Here is a 21,921-nt window from a genome sequence, read left to right as displayed (position 1 = left end):
CCCTCCATGACGTCTTCTGGCGGAAGGGTGTCGATCATGGTGTTTTATAGCTAGATTGTGTCCAGTAACGGCGCTGCTGCCAGGCTGCTGCTAGGTGGTGCAGCTACCCCTGCCGGCCAGGACGTGCCAAGGCAGTGCCTCCTAAATAGCAGGCCTGTGCACTGCGATTTGTGACGTCATGCTACTTGGACCGAAATTTCCACTGCCAAGCCCAGCGTGACGAAGGCGATGACGCCAAAATCACCGCGGCTCGATCGCGAGCGTCCCCATTAGATTCTATGGCAGTCGGTCAAGGTAGCATGACGTCACGGATTGAAGTGCACCGGCCTTCTGCTATCTAGGAGGCATTGGCCAAGGGCGCATTCAATGGAGCGTTATCATGAACGTGGGATTAATCATGATAGTGGGAAGCGCGCGACACGCGGCCGGAATCGCCGTAAAACGCCGTAGCGACGTTATACGAGTATGTGTGCACGGAATGCACGTTTTTCTCTCAAAATTGTAATTAAAGAAAGAAGAACCTCGAGTTTACCGCGCTGCTCCGTTATCAGTCGAAGCTCGGAGCAAGATGGCATTCTTGTTGTCTGGATCATATAACACTAGGCGCTGTTACTTTACCGTTTCGCCAAGAGAGAATTTAGAATTTGCCTTGGTTCTTGGCCCACAAATGCACCTCCGAGCGATCAGTGGGAGCAAGTCTCGAAGGACTTGCGTTGCTGCGTGGCAAGCTCCGGAAGTGACATGGCCGCCGTGCTTTGAACGTCACTCACACGCACGCAAATGCGCAGTTTCTTTTTCTTTTTCTTCACAAAGCAGGCAAGTTACAGTGCCAAGTGTTATATTGAACGATTCGGATCAACAATGCGATCTTGCTGCAACATTTCAGGCAGCCAGAAACGAGGCGCAAGCGGAATATATTTCTTGTTCTAACTTTTTTTATGACCATCTCTACCCAAATCCAACGCCTCGGACAAGGACCACATTTGTTGTAGCAGAATAACAGGAACTGTCAACATGCCAAACATGAGAGTGGCTTGTTGGGCTAGTTGGTACATGGTTATGCTAGGAAAATGCCAGCAAACTTTAGAGTAGGAAAAAATCGAGAGGCAGACATAGGCAAAGAGACAGAAAGGTGGCTGGACTAACAACTGAACTTTATTCATGAAAACGACGTCCCCCAAGTCCGTACTGAACATGCGCAGGCACAACCAAACAAAAACACGGTCAACACCTTATCTATACACGTCTACAGTTATCAAGAAATGAAAGCTCTTTCTTGGTTAGGAACACAGATGGGGCGCTTACACATTTCTCGGGGCCAAGCTTATAGATGCGATAGGCTTCAATCAGTTCTCTTTCCTGCTTAGTCTTAGCCTTCGCCAAGGTTACAGATGGGGCGCTTACACATTTCTCGGGGCCAAGCTTATAGATGCCATAGGCTTCAATCAGTTCTCTTTCCTGCTGAGTCTTAGCCTTCGCCAAGATTGATGGGGCGCTTACACATTTCTCGGGGCCAAGCTTATAGATGGAATGCTATGTCTGCCTCTCGATTTTTTCCTACTCTAAAGTTTGCTGGCATTCTCCTAGCATGCCAAACATGCATCGCAAGGGCTTGAATCGGGTTCGCACCACCGTTGAAATATATCGGAATCGCACCACCGTTGAAGTATGGCGAAGGGCGTGGCTTTGCAAATGGCGAAGACTTTGCGAGGCATTGAGTGACCCGATGTCCGATGCAAACGCCTCCACGTATAAGCGTCAATTTTTTTTCCAAGCGGTTGTGTACACTGTGTTCTGAAAGTGAGAATATATTCTCGGCTCTCGTGGAAACTGAAGCCCCTCCATCCGCGCGCGACAGCCTCGTCGGCGGTGAGGATGGAGAGGCGTGAGCAAAGATCACCACGAACTGATGACTTCGAGCTGGAGCAGATATGGTTTTGAATGGTTCTACACTTTCTCTTTTCAGAATTGAGTGGGGGTTGCTGTCCGGTGGTGGCTACGCGGTGCTGAAATTCTCAGACGAGGACACCGTAACAGCGGTCGTGCAAGATAATGACGGCAACAAGTACTTTCCAACAGGAACGAGCAAATACTATCCGGGAGACCCCTTCTCTTTTGGGGTTCGTTCAAAATACAATCGTCGCCTCGATAGAAGCACTCTCGAGGTGGGTCCAAATTGAAACTTTTTCTATTGGCATGATATCTGCGGCATATAAACGTATAACGCAAGCACGTCGTACGGACGGACAGATTTAGCTACGTTGGATCAATACTTCGATCTATACTTAGCCACTAATTAATTCGTTTCAATCAGCAGCTCTATGCATTATCATTATTTTCCCGACAAAGAAAAGTTACTCATTGCAATGCATGAATGTCTAAACAAATTTGCTGCAAATACCCTTGTTTTATGGCGGTGATAACCTAAGAATTCAGCACGAACTCGGCCCATAATACTGCACGCTGACTGCCCTCTGTGCTTCCGTGCGACAGAACGTAATTCAATAGAGATGCCCACGTTGAAATAAGTTTGATTAGATTACATTTGATTTATTGATTTTACCTAATGTGTTTATTGAGATAAAGTCGCTCAGGGCCTTTCGAAGGCCCGTAGTAGTACTACATTGGGCAAGTGTGCATCGCATACAAGAGGAAGCTTTAGTTCCGGTGCTCTTATCTAAATACATGTAAAAAACAGGATTCGTTTTCCTCAGCAACCACTGCACCAAGTTTGACCAGCTTTGTTGCATTTAAAAAAAAACATAAAATCTAGTGACTGTGTGCTTCGGATTTTTTCATTTAGGTCGTCAATTTTTTATTAAAATTTAACAAAAATAAAAAATTTTGAGAAAACAAAATTGTCAAGTGCACAACTCTATAACTCAGTTATTAACAATGATATCATAATAATGTGAATTGCATCTAATAGTACATCTAAACCGAATAAAGTTGGTATGTTGCACATAAATCTCAAAAAGTCTAGTAATATGAAAATACAGCGTTTGCAGGTCTCTTGTACACAACGTAGCAAATTCACGTGAGCCATAAATTGACATATCCAATTTTTCCGCTTTGAGTGATCTTATGGATGCCGTTTACAGAATCGCGATATCTGTTCTTGATGCACAGCTATTATTTTTGTAAAATTCGGGATTCCATTTTTTTCAAACTTTCTCATTTTTGAAAGCCTTCTAAAAACATGTGCGCCCTAAATCGACGTTACGCTACCAACATTGACTAGAAATTAACATATTATCCCTCAAATGCAACATATTTAATTAAAATCGGTCCAGGGGTTATCTCAGAAAAACGCTTTTGCGTTTTACATGTATTTGATTAGGCCGCGTCGGAGTTGGGCCTAAGCTAAAGTTTCCTCTTGAAGGTACAAAAACGTGAAAGTGCGCAGCGCAGTCCCGTAGAATTTTTCTTGGATCAGCAATGCCTTACTAAATAGGTTCGAACGCCGAATTATAATGGTAGACATATATTAAAGCTTTACCTAATTCGCTACAGAAGTGCAGTTTCTGGACGTAATACTCCGATACGCATCAAAGAGATATATATATTTTAATCAAGCAGATGAACTGTAAACAAAGAAATGAGATAATGCTTTTTTATGCGAAGCATATTACGAGAGCTCAGCCCAGCTCCTCAGGCGCGGCGGTGTCGCCTTCAATACCACGTGACAGCGTGACGTCACGACAGAGGAGAAACGGGGCTCCAACTCGCGCCGTCGCTCGCGGCGTCGCGGCGGTATATAAGCAGCTGCGCTTGCCTCTGCTAGACACTCACGTGGTGAGATGCCTCCTGGAGACAAAGCTGCTCGTTGGAATGAGAAGCGAAGGTTGCGGCGTGCTACAGAGACTGATTTTCTAGGTGGCTTTGCCTCAACTCTTGCAAGATGGGCTGGGTGGGAATCGAACCAGGGTCTCCGGAGTGTGAGACAGAGACGCTACCACTGAGCCACGAGTACGATGCTTCTAAGCGGTACAAAAGCGCCTCTAGTGAATGCGGTGTTGCCTTAGAAGGCTCAGGCGTGCGTCGCTTGCTCAGGCGCACATTTCGTTGCCGCGCCGAACGCTGCGTTGCTCGACGCTCACCGCGTCCAATGCGGGGCGCGTAGTCGCTGCGCCGTAGCCCATTGTCTTACACCCCTTGGCGGGTCGACGGGAACGCTGTCGCGTTCCACTCTTGGAGGCGAAGCAGAGTAACGCATGAGTTGCTTCTTCGTCTAGCCAAACCAAATATAGCCAAGCAACAGCAGTTCACCAGGCTAAACAGTGGTTCAACAACTAAAATAAAGGCTAGTATGCTTCGCATCCTGGGCTTAACCTTAGCTAAGCCACAGCCATTTTTTTTTTGTTCGATTGTTTACAGTTCGAAAGTTGCATTCCTCCCTTTGCTTTTAAAGGGGTGCATAACGGAAAAATGCGTTGAGCTCTGTCACAATGTTATCCTTTCGCAATACAAGAAAACCACTCTTACCGTTAGAGGAGGCTAGCTAATAAGTCACAGAATGCGCAATAAGAAAAGGCGCTTGAGGGCGCGATTTTGAATTTCCCGCACTAGATGCTGGTGACGTCATAGATGTTTATAGCGCGTAGCTATGGCCATAGCTAGTTTTTATTCACTGAAGATGGATCACATCGCATTTTAAGAGAACCACGCAATGAACTTAGCATTATCCAAGAACTTTTGCCGACCCGCAATTCAGAGCCCAAGCAGGCAAAATACTTTCAAATCCGTTTTGTCGCGTTCACTTCCTGGCGCTGGGGTGTCGGCACGAAATTGCATAAAAAAATTACTTTGACCTTTACTGCCTATCTTTAAAGCCAAACTATCACAGCGAAATTACGAGATATACGGAGAGTTTTCAAAGAATCGCGTCGTTTGAAACTAATCCGTAGTTTCATTTTAGTGTCCATTTACAAACTGCATTTCTCCGATGACGTCACGCATATGGCGGTACGTAGTTGGCTGGCGCATCTATTCAAATTCTCTTAGTTCTATGGCGATGTATTGATTGCTGCATTCGCAGGCTGCTACCGACTATAGTGAGGTGGAAGTATTCATAGAAGAAAGAAAGTGACGTAGCTGTGCGTAGACAATAGAACAACGCCCAACTATGTTATGCTTCATTGTGCGGTAGCACAATGTGCGGTAGCACAGGGCAAGACAAGGAGAAGGAAGGAAAGAGGACAGGCAATCCTACTGAATCTTCTTCAACTAGCCCGGTTGTCAGGTATGTGCGTGGTGTCGTAATCCACGACTCAGCGATGATGGCCTTTAATGACAGAAACAGGTCTCCAAGGCTATGTTTTTGGAAAATGCATGCGCCGGAATTGATTGCGTAGCAAGAAACACGTCATGACTGCCATGCTTTAGACACCACTTGTTGGAAGTTAAAACTGAATGCTCGCTATCGCTGATGAAAAAAAAAAAAACGCCTCCAGTGTTTCAACGATCAAAATGACGAGAAAGGTTCACCAGTCTTAGGAATCTCCGGAGCTTCTTGACGGAGGTGGGGAGTTTACCTATTAAGAATTAATTTATTCATCTTGGGCATAGGGAGGATGCCGACCACGCTTGTCGACGGAGTGGGCCATAAATTTCTCGGCCTCACCAAATTCACAATTGTTAGCATTGGTGACAATGCAAAATTTCAGTGAATGATTTTTCCCGCTCCCAGAGCTTGTGTCTTCTAGGTTACACGCTGGGGACGAGGAGATTGCGACTGTATATAGCGGAACGCGTTTATAACGAAGTGCTCGTTTGACGGTATATAGTGGAACGCGTTTATTACGAAACGCTTTTTTCACTGTATATAGTGGAGCGCGTTTATAACAAAGGGCTTGTTTGACAGTATTAGTGGAATTCGTTTATAATGAAGCGTTTGTTTGACTGTATATAGTGGAACGCGTTTATAACGAAGTGCTTGTTTGACTTCATATAGAGGAACGCGTTTATACCGAAGTGCTTGTTCACTGTATATAGTGGAATCGCGTATACAACGAAGTGTTTGTTTGACTGTATATAGTGGAACGCGTTTAAAATGAAGTGCTTGTTTGACTGCATATAGTGGAACGCGTTTATAACGAGGTGCTTGCTTGACTGTATATAGTGAAACGCGTTTATAACGAAGTGCTTGAGGCCTCCGGAACAATTCGTTATCCCGGTAACTTCGTTATAAATTCTGTATTAGTAAAACGTGAAGGATGTGCGGTGGTGTCACTCGAGCAGACAAACTCATGAAAAGTATGTGCGCAGAAATTCAATTAGTAATAAAAAACTGGTGACAGCTTCTTTGGCGATGCGAGGCAGTTGGTCTGGAATTTGGCAGGGGCGCCTCTACAAAATCTATCTCGAAAGAAATTAATATACCCAAGCGAAGGCTGGCTTTACAATACTGAATATTTGGGAAAAAGTAAAAAAAAATGGCTGTCGCTTAGCTAAGGTTAAGCTCAGGATGCGAAGCATACTAGCCTTTATTTTAGTTGTTGAACCACTGTTTAGCCTGGTGAACTGCTGTTGCTTGGCTATATTTGGTTCGGCTAGACGAAGAAACAACTCATGCGTTACTCTGCTTCGCCTTCAAGAGTGGAACGCGACAGCGTTCCCGTCCACCCGCCAAGCCGTGTAAGACAATGGGCTACGGCGCAGCGACTACGCGCCCCGCATTGGACGCGGTGAGCGTCGAGCAACGCAGCGTTCGGCGCGGCAACGAAATGTGCGCCTGAGCAAGCGACGCACGGCAACACCGCATTCACTAGAGGCGCTTTTGTACCGCTTTGAAGCATCGTACTCGTGGCTCAGTGGTAGCGTCTCCGTCTCACACTCCGGAGACCCTGGTTCGATTCCCACCCAGCCCATCTTGCAAGAGTTGAGCCAAAGCCGCCTAGAAACAAGCGCAGCTGCTTATATACCGCCGCGACGGCGCGAGTTGGAGCCCCGTTTCTCCTCTGTCGTGACGTCATGGTGTCACGTGGTATGGCATGGGGTCAAAGGTCATTGAAGGCGACACCGCCGCGCCTGAGGAGCTGGGTTGAGCTCTCGTAATATGCTTCACATAAAAGAAATGCGTTGTTCTCAGTGATGGCATTCCAGATGCGGTAGTCGCTGTGAGGACGCCAGTTGTAACGCGAGCACAAAGTTACCCATTATTGCTTTGTCTCGGTACCAGCAGCACAACGCCCTGAATCACAGTTATGAATCTGGACACGCGTGTCGTGTGCCCCACAGAGTGTGCTAAAGTGACTTGAGACAAATCTGGTGCTGCGATCGGTCGGCCGTCAATGCTCCTGATGGATTTGTCCGATCTTCGTGCTTGCGGCTTCAAACGTTCTTGTGACGTCATTTACTGCGTCTTCCTATTTGTCAAGCACTCGTAGCTTCTCGAACGTTCCAAGCATAGAGTTTCTCACTACATTACCTAGAGGGAAATCTGGCACTGCTGCGCTGTGGTAGGCATGGGAATGCCGGCATATTGTGGATTCGGATTGGCATCATTCTCGTAGAGACAGGACACCTTGAAGACGCGCTTGGCAAGTACCGTTCCGTCTGTCACAATGATTCGTTTTCTACTAGAGCAGCACATGAAGAGCTGTTTTAGCTTTATTATTACGCGAAAACATGTGCTGTTTAACTATGAGAACTTGTTATTGTGTGTACGACTACGTGTTACGTAAAAAGTATCAGCGGGCCGCTAAAGTTGGAGGACAGACGACAAGGTTCGCGCTCGCTTTGAAACAGTTGGTCGTCTGTTCTTGCATTTCTTCGCTTGGTCATGCATCGTGGGTGAGTAAAGATGTAGTATGCGTGAATGGAAACATTTTATGAAGATTTTACTTTGAGAATGCGTTATTTGCGTAGCCATATCCACGTTTTAGACGACGCCTCTTGCAACACCAGCCAACACGAGCCTCGCAGACACATATACCGTCATTCCCATGACGGCACGGTGCCCCCTTAACCCAATAAAGACCAGCGTGACCATATGGTCACGTTAGTCTGCACAGTGGATTTCAAATAATTAAGATTAACAAAACGGCACCAAAATCGCCTTTGACGTGCCATTTGACAGATTAGACTTCCCTTTATAGATACCAAGTGGCAGCAGCTGTCAGTCATTTTGTGGGAGGCCCTCGCAAAGGCAGGAATAAGTGTTGCTCTGCGAGTAGCGTTGCCATGCATCGCTCCAAGGGGTAAGTCTGTTTTTTTTACTACTTGTTTTAGCAATAGCCAGATATCCTTGCCTCCGTATTGCTCTTTGAATATGTGACCTTCAATGACCATTTGTGAATGATTAATGTTTGATTTATCCATGAACAAGCGCGTTATCTTGCGCGATGCCATATGGTCACGCTGGGCTTTTAGGCTACCTAACTTTTTAATTTTTTTTAACTGCATTCTTATCTCGTGCATGGCTGCTGGCGCGTTCTCAAGTGGTTATTTCTTATTTTATTGTCTCAATAGCTTGATGTTGAAAGAAATAGCGAAGCAGTTGTAGAGGAACATGAGGACGTGTCAGTGATTTATATCGAGCCGCCAGAGGCTAGCACCTATTCGGATGAAAACTCGGCCGATGAAGACTCAAGTGGGCTCATTGACGTTCTAAGCAGGTGGTAGCTATTAGCCGGCACTGAAACTGCTTTCTCTGACGCACGCCGCATTGGTGGATGCGACTCGGACGATGACAACCCCGGCGAGCAAGGTGACAGAATATGAGAGGTTTCTTCTCCTGTAGTTGATGTGGCCATTCCGGCAAAATTATCCACTGCTTTTAAATGGACGAAGGGTGATCTCCAGACAAGCCTTGGCATATTTGCCGACCCAAACTTTGCTGCTTACAGGGACTTTTCACCTGTTGAGTTGTTCAATCTTTTTGACAACGCCGTACTCGATAGGGCAGGTACTCGTATGTTGAGAAGCGAATCAAGGTGGCCCATCCAAACACTGTTGTTAAGTGCAAGATTTATAGGAGGTACGGACCAGATGGATGCAAATGTAGGCGCCTATAGGATTGCAATCCGTGGCAAAAATGGTGGTGGCCAATTTTCACTTCACTTTGTGATGTATCTATCAGCAACGCTTGGGCGCTAATTCGTAGCACAGGGTTCAACGTCACGCAGGTGGAATTCCGCAGGCAAATTGCACAAAGCTACCTGATACGATGGGACAGTAAGCCTAGAGGACCTGGTCAACGCAGAATACCATAGACTGTTGATGTCCTGACTGGTACACGGTATGACCAAGTGGCCCACTTTGTTGCACCAATACCTAATGGCGAGAGGTGGAGGTGTGCATGAGAGAATTGCAACAGCGCGGTGCACACACAATGCACAAAATATGACGTCGGCTTGTGTATTCCATGATTTAAACCATTATAAGTGCTCGACTATTCGCTATATATGTTTTTGTGATGTTTCATGGCTTGAAATAAATGTTTTTAACTTCGCGTATTTTGCTGTAACGTCAGGGCCCAGTGTGACCATATGGTCACGGGCTATATTTCAAAAACTAATTAGGCAAGAGTAATAATTTCTTGCATGTGAATTATTAGTACAAATGTAAGTTAAGATATGACATTTATTTCAAGATAGCAAGAAAAAAAAACCGGTCCCTAATGGGTTAAGAAACTCCCATAGACGGTGGCGCCAGATTACCCTCTAGGTGTTATAGTGAGAAACTTTATGGTTCCAAGTTAATAAGGTTACTGCACACAGGCGCAACGATGGCGAACTGTTGCGCTTACAACGCTATGCGTTGTTGGAAATAATGGATTTGCAACGTAACAAAGCGGTTTGAAGAATGATAGACGAAGCTTAGTGTGACCCACCATGATTGCCGTGGTACCTGAATCCCCATCTCTGCAGTTCCCTCTAGTGAGTTCTTGTAGGAAACCCTGTAGCATCCCGACTAATTCGTGGCAATAGTCTACAGATGACCTGACCAAAAACGCCGCCTCATGGACATGTCTCGAGTATTACGTTTCTTTTCTTCGCAGCCCATGGAGAATGAATACGTTCACTATAACGCGATTCTTACGTTCAACGGTGAGTAAAAACGTTTCATATATTTACAACAGGACATTAAGCGGTGTTCTTGTCCAGGAATAATAATAATAATAATAATAATAATAATAATAATAATAATAATAATAATAATAAAAATTGGAGGACGCTTAAGCTTCGCCTTCAAGAGTGGAACGCGACAGCGTTCCCGTCGACCCGCCTAGGGGTGTAAGACAGTGGGCTACGGCGCAGCGACTACGCGCCCCGCATCGGACGCGGTGAGCGTCGAGCAGTGCCGCGTTCGGCACGGCAACGAAATGTGCGCCTGAGCAAGCGACGCACACCTGAGCCTTAGAAACAGCTCGTTTCTAAGGCAACACCGCATTCACTAGAGACGCTTTTGTACCGCTTTGAAACATCAAACTCGTTGCTGAGTGGTAGCGCCTCCTTCTCACACTCCGGAGACCCTGGTTCGATTCCCACCCCAGCCCATCTTGCAAGTTGTTTTTTATTCATGAAGTGCCTGCTGGGATTTATCGCTCACGGCCAACGCCGACGACACCGACACCGACGCCGACGACACCGGCTTTTCTGCGACACGAGCTCCTTAACGCTGTCGCGTTAATAATCAAGAGCAACGTATCGTGCCACGGCTCAAAGGATGTGATACGTTTGCTACGTTGTCTGCTTACCTGTGTTTACCCTTTTGTACACGTCATGGTGCTCCCTCGCGAGGTAGGTATCGCTGCGGAAGAAGCAAATCGTAGCGGTGCGCGATTGGATGCAACTTGGACACGTCGGGCTCAGGAGACCGATGTGCGGAGAGCAGCACCAGCCACCGCCCGCCGTCGATGCCGGGACGATAGTTCAGACCGTCCTCGTGGAAACGACACGAAGACACTTCGCCGCGAAGACCCTGTAGTGCGTGGTGCCGTAAACGGAGCTCCTATGGATTCGCTCCTCCAGCTTGAGCTGTGACTCTGCCGCGTGTGCCGGGCATGACTGTGACTTCTTTGAGCTTCGTACCTCGATGCTTCCTGTGAAGTGGTGGCAGGAGACTAAGGGATTCCTCGTTCCCTGGGACACGCGTTTCTGATCGCGTAAAAAAAAAGGCAGAAACCAATGCTCATTGCTTCAGTGCGTGTCGCGCAGTATCCATTTACGTTGCTCTGCAGAGAGCGTTGAAGTAAGGATTAGAAATTAATCCTGATACTACGAGATATCTCGACGTGACAAAAGGCAGAACCTTGCCATACGCTCTCATTTGCCCTTTTTAATTGCAAGTTTGTGGAGAACAAGAATGATAAACAGACGTGCCCCCCTCGCCTTCCCCGTCGCGAGGTAGCGAAGAACATGTTTCAGGAAGTAATAAGTCAAACACGCGCGGACTATGGGAGCGTTCTAGTGAATTTCTTGACTGGCCACACCTCTTTGCTTTTTGGTTAAATTTGCCGGAGTGTTGATTTGCGGTGTCTTTAGTGTAGATGCTACGGTTTCACTTCCCCTGTATTAAGCAAAAGGAATTCCGATTGTGGCCTAGCAGACTGAACACTGGGCTGCTGTTCTGGAGGTCGAAGGTTCGATTCCAGCATAGGGTACTAAATTCATTTTTCTTTTTTGTAAGCGTGATCTACTCCTCAAAACAGCAGCAACACCAAACCAGCAGCTACGGCCAGGAAAGTTCGGGAGGGCTCGCAAGGACAGTTACTGTTTAAGATGGGTCTAGGGTCCTAAAAATGCACAGTGGGGTTATGAAGGACGCGGAAGTGCTGGGGCTCCGGTTTCATCTCGACGATCTGGTGTGCTTTACTTTGCTGCTCAACGTAGGTGCAGGCGCGTTTTCGCATTCTATTTCAATTGGAACGCTCTCACCACGATCGTGGAATCGAACCTTCGCGGAGGTGACCCGAGGGGTCCGAGGCAACCAATGTCTGAGCACGGTGCAAGCGCCATCTGTTTAGAGTGATTGAACTAACCGGCAAATCGGCTCTGTATAAAAAGAGTGCGGATGATAGATTGCGATTGTTTGGGGACAAGTACGAAAAGTGTAACAATTAATACGGCGTTTGTTTACCTGGATAACAATACCATAAGCGTAGTTCAGCAGGTTGAGAAAATATTATCTGCCCGAGCGAAAGAAGTGGGAAAAAAGAAAAGAGAGCATTCAGTAGTGCCTTATATAATTACGCGTGTATTTTAAGCCCCGGAATATTGGCGAGAATAGATTTTCTTTCCTTGTCGCAGTATGTGGGCACACTGTGGTTCTTGGAGAATGTACTTCTCGTCAATTAACCGAACTATTCATATTTCAATCATTGCGACGACCTAATAACTGAAGACACGCGTTGCATATTATTTCATAGATCTCTCCATGTTCCTTTCGTTGCTGTCGTTAACCGTTTCAATACCGCGTTTTAAACACACGAGTACATCTCACTAAGTTTGGGATTCAAGAAAAAAACATTTGTGAATATGTGGCATGGAAGTGAAGAAACAAAACAGAAACGGTGAGTCATAATACAAGTAAGCGTTCTGTTAGAAGTGTGGCAAACCTTTAAAAAAAATCGCATAGTAAGTATACAATAAACTTCTCGTGCTGCTCCGTTGAAATATATGTAGTCATCCCGCAGGAAATATGCACACTTTTTGTTCAATTAGTAAACGTCATTCTCTTTCTTTCGCGTAGAATAATTTGTGTGCTTCCTTGAAGAATACTGTCTAGCAGTCTGGAATTGTTTGTCGTTTATTCGTGGCCAATAATTCCACACTGCTAAACAGGATTCTACAAGGAAGCACACAAGTAATATTATATATATATATATATATATATATATATATATATATATCTATATATATATATATATATATATATATATATATATATATATATATATATATATATATATATATATATATATATATATATATATATATATATATATATATATATATATATATATATATATATATATATATATATATATATATATATATACAGGGCAAAAGCAATGTGTTTGTTTTAAACATCGACAACCCGGTCGAATAACGTCTTCGAAAAGTTCGTGTTGGCGTGCCTTCAAGGTCAATACTGGGATAGGCTACCCAGTTTTAACGTTTCAGCTTAAAAACTTTGTAAGTTGTGTGGGCTGAACCTACGTTTCGCAGTTCTTTCTGACTAACTGATTCTTCTCACTGAAATCACTTCTTTTACAGCGCTTAAAGCTCATGAATATTTCTCCTCCAACGGTAGCCACGTGATTCTTTCTGTACACTTTGGCAGTGATGATAGAGCAGTGTTTCCTGTTTCAAAGGGACTGGTGAGTAGCTGTTCTACAAACAAAAAAAAATGCCACTCATTCGGGGTTAGAACGCAATTATTCAACAAAAAATTCACAAAGGTAACGCTTCACAGTTGAAAAAAAAAGATACATTTAGTTCTGGGGATGGAACAAGGAGCACTTATGCGTGTATGAGGCATAGCACAGTCTCATAAGGCGGAGCAAATGCTATAGACAAACTTTAGGACACGTTAAACAACTCACGAAAAGACCCGTCGGAAGTCGTAGTAGAGATTAACGATAAAACAGATGCGCGGGCCGTGACACTGACGATTACGATCGGAACCAGATGTGGTCGCAGACGCCACACGTCGCAAACTATCCTCAACGATTATACCATGTCAACGCGAAGCATTTCTCCATTGCAGTTGGCACTAAGCCCGAAAACATCCTGGTTTTCCTTGAGAAAAAAAAAACTCTCTCGGGGATCACCGCGTGCATGGGTCGCCACACACTGACGGCGTCTACGATCGTAAGCAGAGGCGGTCACAGACGCTGCACTCCGAACCGAATTTGCCTTCGACAATTGGTTATCGAAGTACGCGCCTGCGTCCCACGAGTGCCGGTCTTCCAATCGCCGCCACTTGGCCTCGGTGGCCTGTTTCGAGCGTCCCGTAGCTTGGCGTGGCGCCTTTTCTCGGGACCGGCGTCACTTCTCGTGATGCTCGCGCTCCAAGACTGGTTGTGCTTCGCATAGGGTCCGCCGGTTCCCCTCCTGCCTCACCACTTCGAAGGTGCGCATTGCACACCACTTTAGCCTCGGCAGAGGCACTCTCACGCTCCCTTTCCGCTTGGTACTGTCGAGGGCTTAGTGGTGTATCTGCAAGTAGAGGCTTACGCGCTACGTAGCGCAGCTAGCGCAACCGAGCCCCATCTATTTGCGCCACGAAGACGTGCACCGGCGAGAGGAGCAAGAGAGAGAAGGGGTTCTTGTGGGGAAGGGAGGAAGGGCTAGCACTATCTTCTTCAATCCATGCGGGGGCACGGCTCAGCACCCTCAGGGTAGCGGCGATGGGAGTAAAGGAGAGTAAATGTTGAGTTCATCCTAGCAGCAACAGAGCAGCCCGGCCGGGAGGGCCCAATGGTTTCGACCGGAGGAGTATGCTGCCGATAGACCGTATAGGAGGTGGCCCAGCAGAAGCAAAGTTGTGGCGGATCAGGAAGCCCGAGGTGGTGGAATGGCCGTTAGGCTATCCGTCTTTATAGAAATTTCCTGTAGTATCGCCGAGAGCCCCGACGAGTTGAGGTACTCGACCACACTTAGGAAGGCTAGTAGCTGATTACGAAAGGGGAAGCTGCCATGTTCCTGCCGTGAACAAGGGAGCCCCAGGTGGTGGAACTCCTGCAGAAGCCGGCCGCGGTGCAGCAGGTGAGCAGGGCAGGCCAGCAGGAGGTGCTCCAGAGTCTCTGGTTCACCGCAGGAGGCACAGGCTGGCGAGGCGGCTTTCCCAAGACAGTGCCGGTCGGCTGCCGTCCAGAAGCAGCCAACTCGCAGTCGGAGCAGCAACGAGGCATCCCTTCGTGGGAGGCCGCGCTGTGGAACAGGCCGTGGAGGCCGGCCCAGGGATACCCATTTGTCCGGCGGGCAGGGCATGATGTGCCGGCTCAGCGTGTCTCTCGAGAAGTCTGAGGCCGTTACAGCAGGGCTGGGGGGGACGCTTGAGTGGTGGGTACTTTTTGCTAGAGTGTCAGCCCTCTTCTTTGTCCGGGATCCCCACGTGTGCCGGTAGCCAATGCAGAGAGAGAGAGAGAGAGAGAGAGAGAGAGAGAGAGAGATAGGAATATAGGAAGGCAAGGATGTTAACTAGTCCAGGGTCTGGTTGGCTACCCTATGCTGGGGGCGGAGAAGGGGAAGTGAGAGAAGGGAGAGAGAAGGTAGCCAATGCAGGGATAGTGAGCATCCTGCGTCCTGAAGGGTTGTCAGTCTTGAAGAGAGCAGGGCAACCCCAAGGCTAGCCCTGTCAGGGCTCTGCAGCAGAGTAGCGCCGCCTTGGAGTCGCAGAAGATGGCTGCCGGGGTCGCTGGTAACTCCTCTGCCAATAGGTCCACAGCAAGGTGGAGTCCTGCTAGCTCTGCTGCGGTAGAGCCTGCATGTCCCGGGGGACGGCACAGCTTGAGGAGGCGCCAAGCCGGTAGCGGTGTACGAGAGGGAGAGCATGGCGCATGCGCGTGGTGCGAGGAAGGGCAGAGCCAGTAGTGGCGAGTGAGTGGGCGTATATAGGTGCGCGCGCATCGGTGATTCAACTCTGTGGCTTTGAACGCACTCGCGTTTGATCTCGGCTCCGATTAGGCAAATAAATGCTCCGTAATAAAGAAATATATGTTACATATGCAATAATATCGCATGATCATAAGAAACACATATACTTCGACTTCAAAAGCGGCATGCACGAATTTACACATTGGCGGTGCAGCGAGCGGTAGCCCAAAGCTGTAGGAAGGCAGTTTTGACTGGTGGTAGCTGGATGTGTCTTCTGGTAAGCCGTGACGCACAGTGATCTGCTGATCCACGTCGACACACGTCCAAGCGGAGTCCCTGTGCGTCACTCGTAGTGTAATCGAGTCTAATATGCGCAATGGTATCACTCATCTCGCGCCGTCACGCCACAGAGCTGTACATTGGCTTCAAGATGAAGTAGCCGCACTAGCTAGCATTGGTACTCGCGTAACAAATGCAAGTAGTGTTGTTGATTCCAGCACTGCACGCAACGAAGTATGTCGGAGGAGAAGGCGAGAGAAATGTCGAGGAAGGAAGGCGACAGTGTATGCAGTTTGTTGCATCTCTAAACACTTGAATGAGAACGCACGCACACAAGGTCTCGTCTAGGCTTTGTAATTTCAACATATATCTACGCGTTTATATACAGGGGCGTTACCGAGCATCTTAGGTCCAATGCCCGGCCCTTCAAAACAGCGACGGGTTTTGGATTTATTGTTCAAATACCTGACAGAAATTGGTCAAATAGGAAAACTTTAAAAATTGCATCCTTCCTATACCAAAGCCTAAATTTACCCGCCATGTCACGTGTAAAAATTAGTATCAGGTCCACTCGGACATTTCATATTTATTTTTATCCTTTTTTTTTCTCCCACTCTTTTCTGGAATCTTTTAATCCCATTCCCCATCCCTATACAGAGTAGCATGCCAGCGGTTATATACGCGCCGGCAAAATTCTCTGTTCTTCTAATAAAGAGCCCCCTCTCTCTCTCTCTCTCGCAGTTTGTTGCCCCTGAATTTTTCTGTACAAAGGGATTTGTAAGCTGAGCGGCGACTGCTGCATTTAGTCCGGCTGGTGACTATAGCAGGGTTTGCTTGCTCGTGGCCCATGACCCCGAGTGATGCAAAGGAATCAATGATGGTCATGTCCAATGAGAATGAATGGCAGTGAGGATGACATAAATCGACAATTATTTACTGTCGCGAAACTTTCTCTGCCTTGCGGAATTCTGCTGAAAGAGTTGTCATGTTCAGTGTTCCTGCGCTGCCTATTGCCGATTGGCTTAACCTCGTTCTGGCATCTGCTAACGTACAGGTAAGCCTAGAACCTAAAAAATACTCAGGAAAGGAGTCAGTCCTACGTACGGCAGCGGGAAGGGGTAACTGCACTTTTTTTTCAACTGAGAAGCTTTCTTTTTTGGATAGGCACTAAAGTTAGCTTTGTAGCGGCATGCTACTCTGGGTTGGATGACACTTCCTCCTTTTGTTTGAAACTTTCAGTGCGTTACGGATTTCAGCAAAACTGGTCCCAAATTGAGCAAATTTTTCTTATGAGGCCCCCAGGCACAATTGGTAACTACCAGGACGTTTGTCTGGTCGTTAGGTTGATAGACATTGCGAGCTGCAGGCAGTTGATGATTGATGAATGCCAGCCAAAGGAAAAGAACGCTACACCGGAAGACAAGTTTTGTCAATACGTGCCCTAGTTTTATTCTCAAGATTTCCTACACTTCGAATTGCCGATTTGATTAAGCAAGCGCTGATATAGTCCTGGTTAGCTCAGTTGGCGTAGTGACTGCCACATTCTAAAAAAAAAAACGTTTGTTCAAGTTTTAGATCTGGGGACTGGGCAGAACTTTTCTTCCACAACCGAGATTTGTCTAACGCGAAGAGTTGAATGGCCAATCTGCACTAACCAAGCATTGAAAAAACTGCGCAGTTATTTGGCCTCCATTAAGTGGTTTCATATTTACCGCGATATTCACCTCAAATTTCGTGGAAGCAGTTATAAACAAAGTTTCAGTGAAAAGGGTGTGTCCGCCTTCAGCAACGTGCCTGATGTAAACGCAGATTAACAACACTGTCTTTATCTTTATTATTTTAGCTCTAGTTAGAGATGCATAAAGGCCTTCGTAGTGCATATTTTGTAGCAAGAGTAGAAGTCGCTTTATACACCCTTTGGCTACTACGGTGCGGGTGAACATTCGCTCACTTCGCCTTCTTTAGTCTTTTATTCCTTCTCCCTTCTCCCTCATGCAGGTTCACAAACCGGATGTCCTTCTGGTTAACCTCCCCGCCTTTCCTTGTTTGTCTCTCCCCTTAGCAACAACAAATTATTCCTGCATCCTCTTTCTCGAAAAGTGTTGCGTGTTTGGAGACCTCTGGGCAGTAATTTAGAACAGTCTTCGTATCGTCTAGAAATGTCGCGCCTATACCAGGTTGAATAAAAGTTGTTGAATTTGTTTCGTGAAGCAAACATTATCGCTTCTACAAGCAAAGGTATTCTGCACAGGATTCCGTTATCTCAGGGGTTGTCGTCATGCAACCAGGCTCCTACGCTGTCTACACAGGAGTCTACACGGGGCCGGACGTGTAAGTCTACAAGTGTCATAACCTGTTTTATTATTACTAGTTTCTTTTTTAATTTCACTTGTGTTATACTGGCTGAAGTAAGGAAAAGCGGAATTTTTACCTGGTTGGCGTAGGTGCGGGCGGGTACAATATTACTGCGGTAGTAGGGAGCTTTAGATTAGGTTAAGTTAGGCATTCCGGCCCTTTAGCGCTTGGGGCCCCAACACCTTGCGTCCCCCTAATTGAAAATTCTCTATTGCAAGCGCGTGCCGCACGTTTTTCTTTCACCCTCTCACGAAGCATACGCCTTGTGGCGCGACATGGCATTGCGTATGCGCGTATTTTACTATTTGTGTGGCAGCCAATACGCCCCGTTCTGGCCAGCGAACTTTCGCATATACGCAGAATATTAAGCTATAAGAAACCGGTGGCTGTTTCAGCAGCTGTGACATGAGTAAATGTGGCGTTCGCTCCGCTGGTCGAGACAGACACTATTCTCCACGTGCGCTCTCCCATGCAGTGAGTGAATGAGTAAGTGAAGCAACTTTATTCGGTCCACAATAGACGCGACTAAATTCAACGTCACCTGGCTAGGCCCACTCGGGGACCATGAGGTCAAACCTGACGGCCCTCTGGCGGGCCCTCTGGACTGCCAGGATTTCAGAGGTCTGGTCCTGGGCCTTAATAAACTTAATCGCTTCCTCTTGGCTGAAAGGGGGACCAGCAGAGGCGCAGCCCAACAGTGAAATATTTTGCAATCATCGCGATTCCTGTGCTTGAATTGGGGGTTTTGAGACGTTTCATTACCTCAAGTAAAGAAGAAGAGCTGGAAAGCTCCAGATATACTTTTGTTTAAAGCTTCAACTTAGTTAACGAGTTAGCTGAAACCCCGCGCGCACACACACACACGCACGCACACACACACACACACACACACACACACACACACACACACACACACACACACACACTCACACTCACACACTCACACTCACACTCACACTCACACTGACACTCACACACACGCACACGCACACGCACACGCACACGCACGCACGCACGCACGCACAAACACACACACACACACACACACACTCACACTCACACTGACACTCACACACACGCACACGCACACGCACGCACGCACACACACACACACACACACACTCACACACTCACACACTCACACTCACACTCACACACACACACACGCACACGCACACGCACGCACACACACACACACACACACCACACACACGCGCGCGCGCGCGCACGCACGCACGCACGCACACGCTATTGCTTAGCACGAGTGTGAGCTGTTCGGGCAACCTTCTGTTCCTGCTGTGCGTCACCTGCCATCTCGGTTATGAACAGACGCTACCATCTGAACTGTTCGGTACACCCCATTACACTTTGTGGAGGTATAGATATATATACGCCACCACTGACGGCATGTCTACGAAGGAACCGTCCTTGTATTTCAAAACGACTATATTTAAACATTACTTGATCTTCGCAGAAACGTCCGGTATATAGAGCACGTGAAATGTACTTCATTTGGAGGATTGTTACGACTAACACCAATTGCATGCTTCTACTGCTGCTCTCGCTCTGTTAAGGGATGTAACGCTTGTCAAGGTGATCCCCCTGCTTTCAATTCCGGCCTCCCTATATCCCTATAATAGAAAAAGGAAATGAAAATGAATTGAAAGTGAACACATTACTGGAAATTGCGAAGAACCGTTCGAATCTGCGGTGGCATCTGTCTCATGGACGCTGCTCGGCTAAAGTTTTAGTTTCCGCGTCTCTGCAATATCCTTTCGTTGCAGCGCCAAGAGTGACGGGCCTCACAGAAGACAAGAGAACGATTCTTGTCTTCTGTCGCAATACAATTCAAGCTTCATATAGAGGGTTTCAGTGACCATGAGTATGCGCAGCTGTAATTGCATTCGCAATTGAAGCCTTTTAACAAATAATTAGCCTAAAATACTTCGGATACTTTGGTGTTTTATGGAAAAAATATTTCCACTCGGAAATTGTTAATTAGTCCTTTCTTTCTCAACTGCCTATAGCTGAATGCTCACTCCGGGCTATCAAGAACGGAAGCTGTTGGCCTTGCTTTAAGTTTCCCACGCCCATTCATAATTACTAGGGGCCCTGATGTAAGCGCTACAAAAAATGGTACGTTGGGATTCGCGGGTTTAAGGCCCCCATTTTCATGAAATAGTGGCATGTTGCCATCTCCTACAAGTATCGAGTGCACTTCAAAGAAGTGGCGTTGCGTTTAGCGGCTCGCAAACTTGTTGAGTTCGACATCTCCATCCTCTTTTACCTCATCGACTGTTGCGCAATATTGTCCCGATTTACAAAAGAAATGCCTTGCTAAGGCCCCCTATCCACATTCATGTATCTATAGCACAAGCAACGCATATATCCTTGCTTGCAAATACATCTGACCATGGTTACCTGATTCTTATTTATTTTGCATACTTCAATGTAGAAAGTGTGAGCTGCCCATATTATATACTGAGAACTTGGAATATAGTTGTGTCCACTTCGCTAAAATAGCATTTTGTTCCGGCCACTGCCCATGTACCCCTTTTATACATTGAATGGAACCTTTTATAGTTTGCTGCTTTGTTGCGTCCTTAATATTTGGAATGTTTTAAACGCAGAAGCACCCATGTTTTTTTATGAAACAGAAACAAGTTCTGGCCAAGACATTCACCTATAGGCATAATTGTAGGCACGTATAAAGCCACGTTGTTTAAACCTATTTTGCGTTTTCACTGCAGAATTCGTGTCAACGCGCCAGGCGCAGTTTCGGACCTGGGAAAGCCAGATGTATCAGGCGTATATGTGAAAATCGGTGTACGGAAGAACCTCAAGATGTACGTGTTCTTTCCCGACTACGGCAAGAAGGCGGTTATGGCGCCCTTCGGAGAACTCGTGAGCACCGGTCATCAATTCGTTCCACGATTTTCGATGAACTTCAACGTTAGACACGTTTTTATGGTAAGTGCACGTCGACTCAGTTCGCCGCCTAGTATGTACGCTATTTTATATCGAAGCTCTTAGTTTTCGATTTTTTTTCCTTCTGTTCCTAGCATGATAAAATTGCGTGAGATTGGCTTCGCTTTGTGTGAGCAGCTGGATGCGGGCGTTGGCACGTGGGGGGCTTTCTTTTACCAGCACATTTTTGAGGCACTTTCCTGACACTTTCGTAAAGATTATTAAATTGCGAGACCTTCCGATCTCACAGGCCATATGCCATCACCACGGCTATCTCCCGACTTCCCCGATAGCTGGCGCTGACATCTGGAAGGTTTCGTTAGGTTTTGACTTGTTCGAAACAAGAAGTGATCTCGAAAACTCCACAAGGTTATTCACGAAAATGTGACGTCGAAGTGACCTGATGCTAAGCGAAAGCCCTTTACACAATCCTTTGTTACGAACGAAGTGCATTTTACAAAAAGCAACAAAACATTCAATTCGAAGCGGGCAGCAAAGACCGCCACCATGTTTTACTCAAACTACGTAAATCACGCTATGCCGGTAACGGTAAATCTGAGAAATAGCGCGCGTACGCTATACGTTTTGGGTCGTTTATCGCTTTGCGCGTGCGCAGTGGTGACCCACTATTTTATAGCGCAGGCAGTGGTACAGCTTACGCTAAACTAAAGCTGTCTACATCCTCACACGAAAAGTACTTACCAGTCCCAGGTGTCGCGGCCAGCTTTCCTGATGCCGTCCACTGCTCAGGCAACCCCGTAAACCACCGTGA

The 21,921-nt window shown here is 46.8% G+C and overlaps 1 protein-coding gene across 2 annotated transcripts in view; it reads left to right on the top strand.

Moving 5' to 3' along the window:
* Nucleotides 1-21,921, top strand: part of LOC135919691 (uncharacterized) — a 34,546-nt gene that overhangs the window by 11,959 nt on the left and 666 nt on the right. For both annotated transcript variants that reach the window (XM_065453541.1, XM_065453540.1), the window contains exons 3-7: nt 1,967-2,165; nt 10,004-10,052; nt 13,224-13,327; nt 18,079-18,158; nt 20,933-21,152. In XM_065453541.1, coding sequence (XP_065309613.1) covers nt 1,967-2,165; nt 10,004-10,052; nt 13,224-13,327; nt 18,079-18,158; nt 20,933-21,152 — 652 coding nt within the window. The remainder of the gene's footprint in view (nt 1-1,966; nt 2,166-10,003; nt 10,053-13,223; nt 13,328-18,078; nt 18,159-20,932; nt 21,153-21,921) is intronic.

The sequence above is a fragment of the Dermacentor albipictus genome, chromosome 10, assembly GCF_038994185.2.
Source record: "Dermacentor albipictus isolate Rhodes 1998 colony chromosome 10, USDA_Dalb.pri_finalv2, whole genome shotgun sequence".
Lineage (NCBI taxonomy): Eukaryota > Metazoa > Arthropoda > Arachnida > Ixodida > Ixodidae > Dermacentor > Dermacentor albipictus.
The sequence above is the reverse complement of the archived record's forward strand: the minus strand, read 5'-3'. Positions and strand labels throughout refer to the sequence as shown.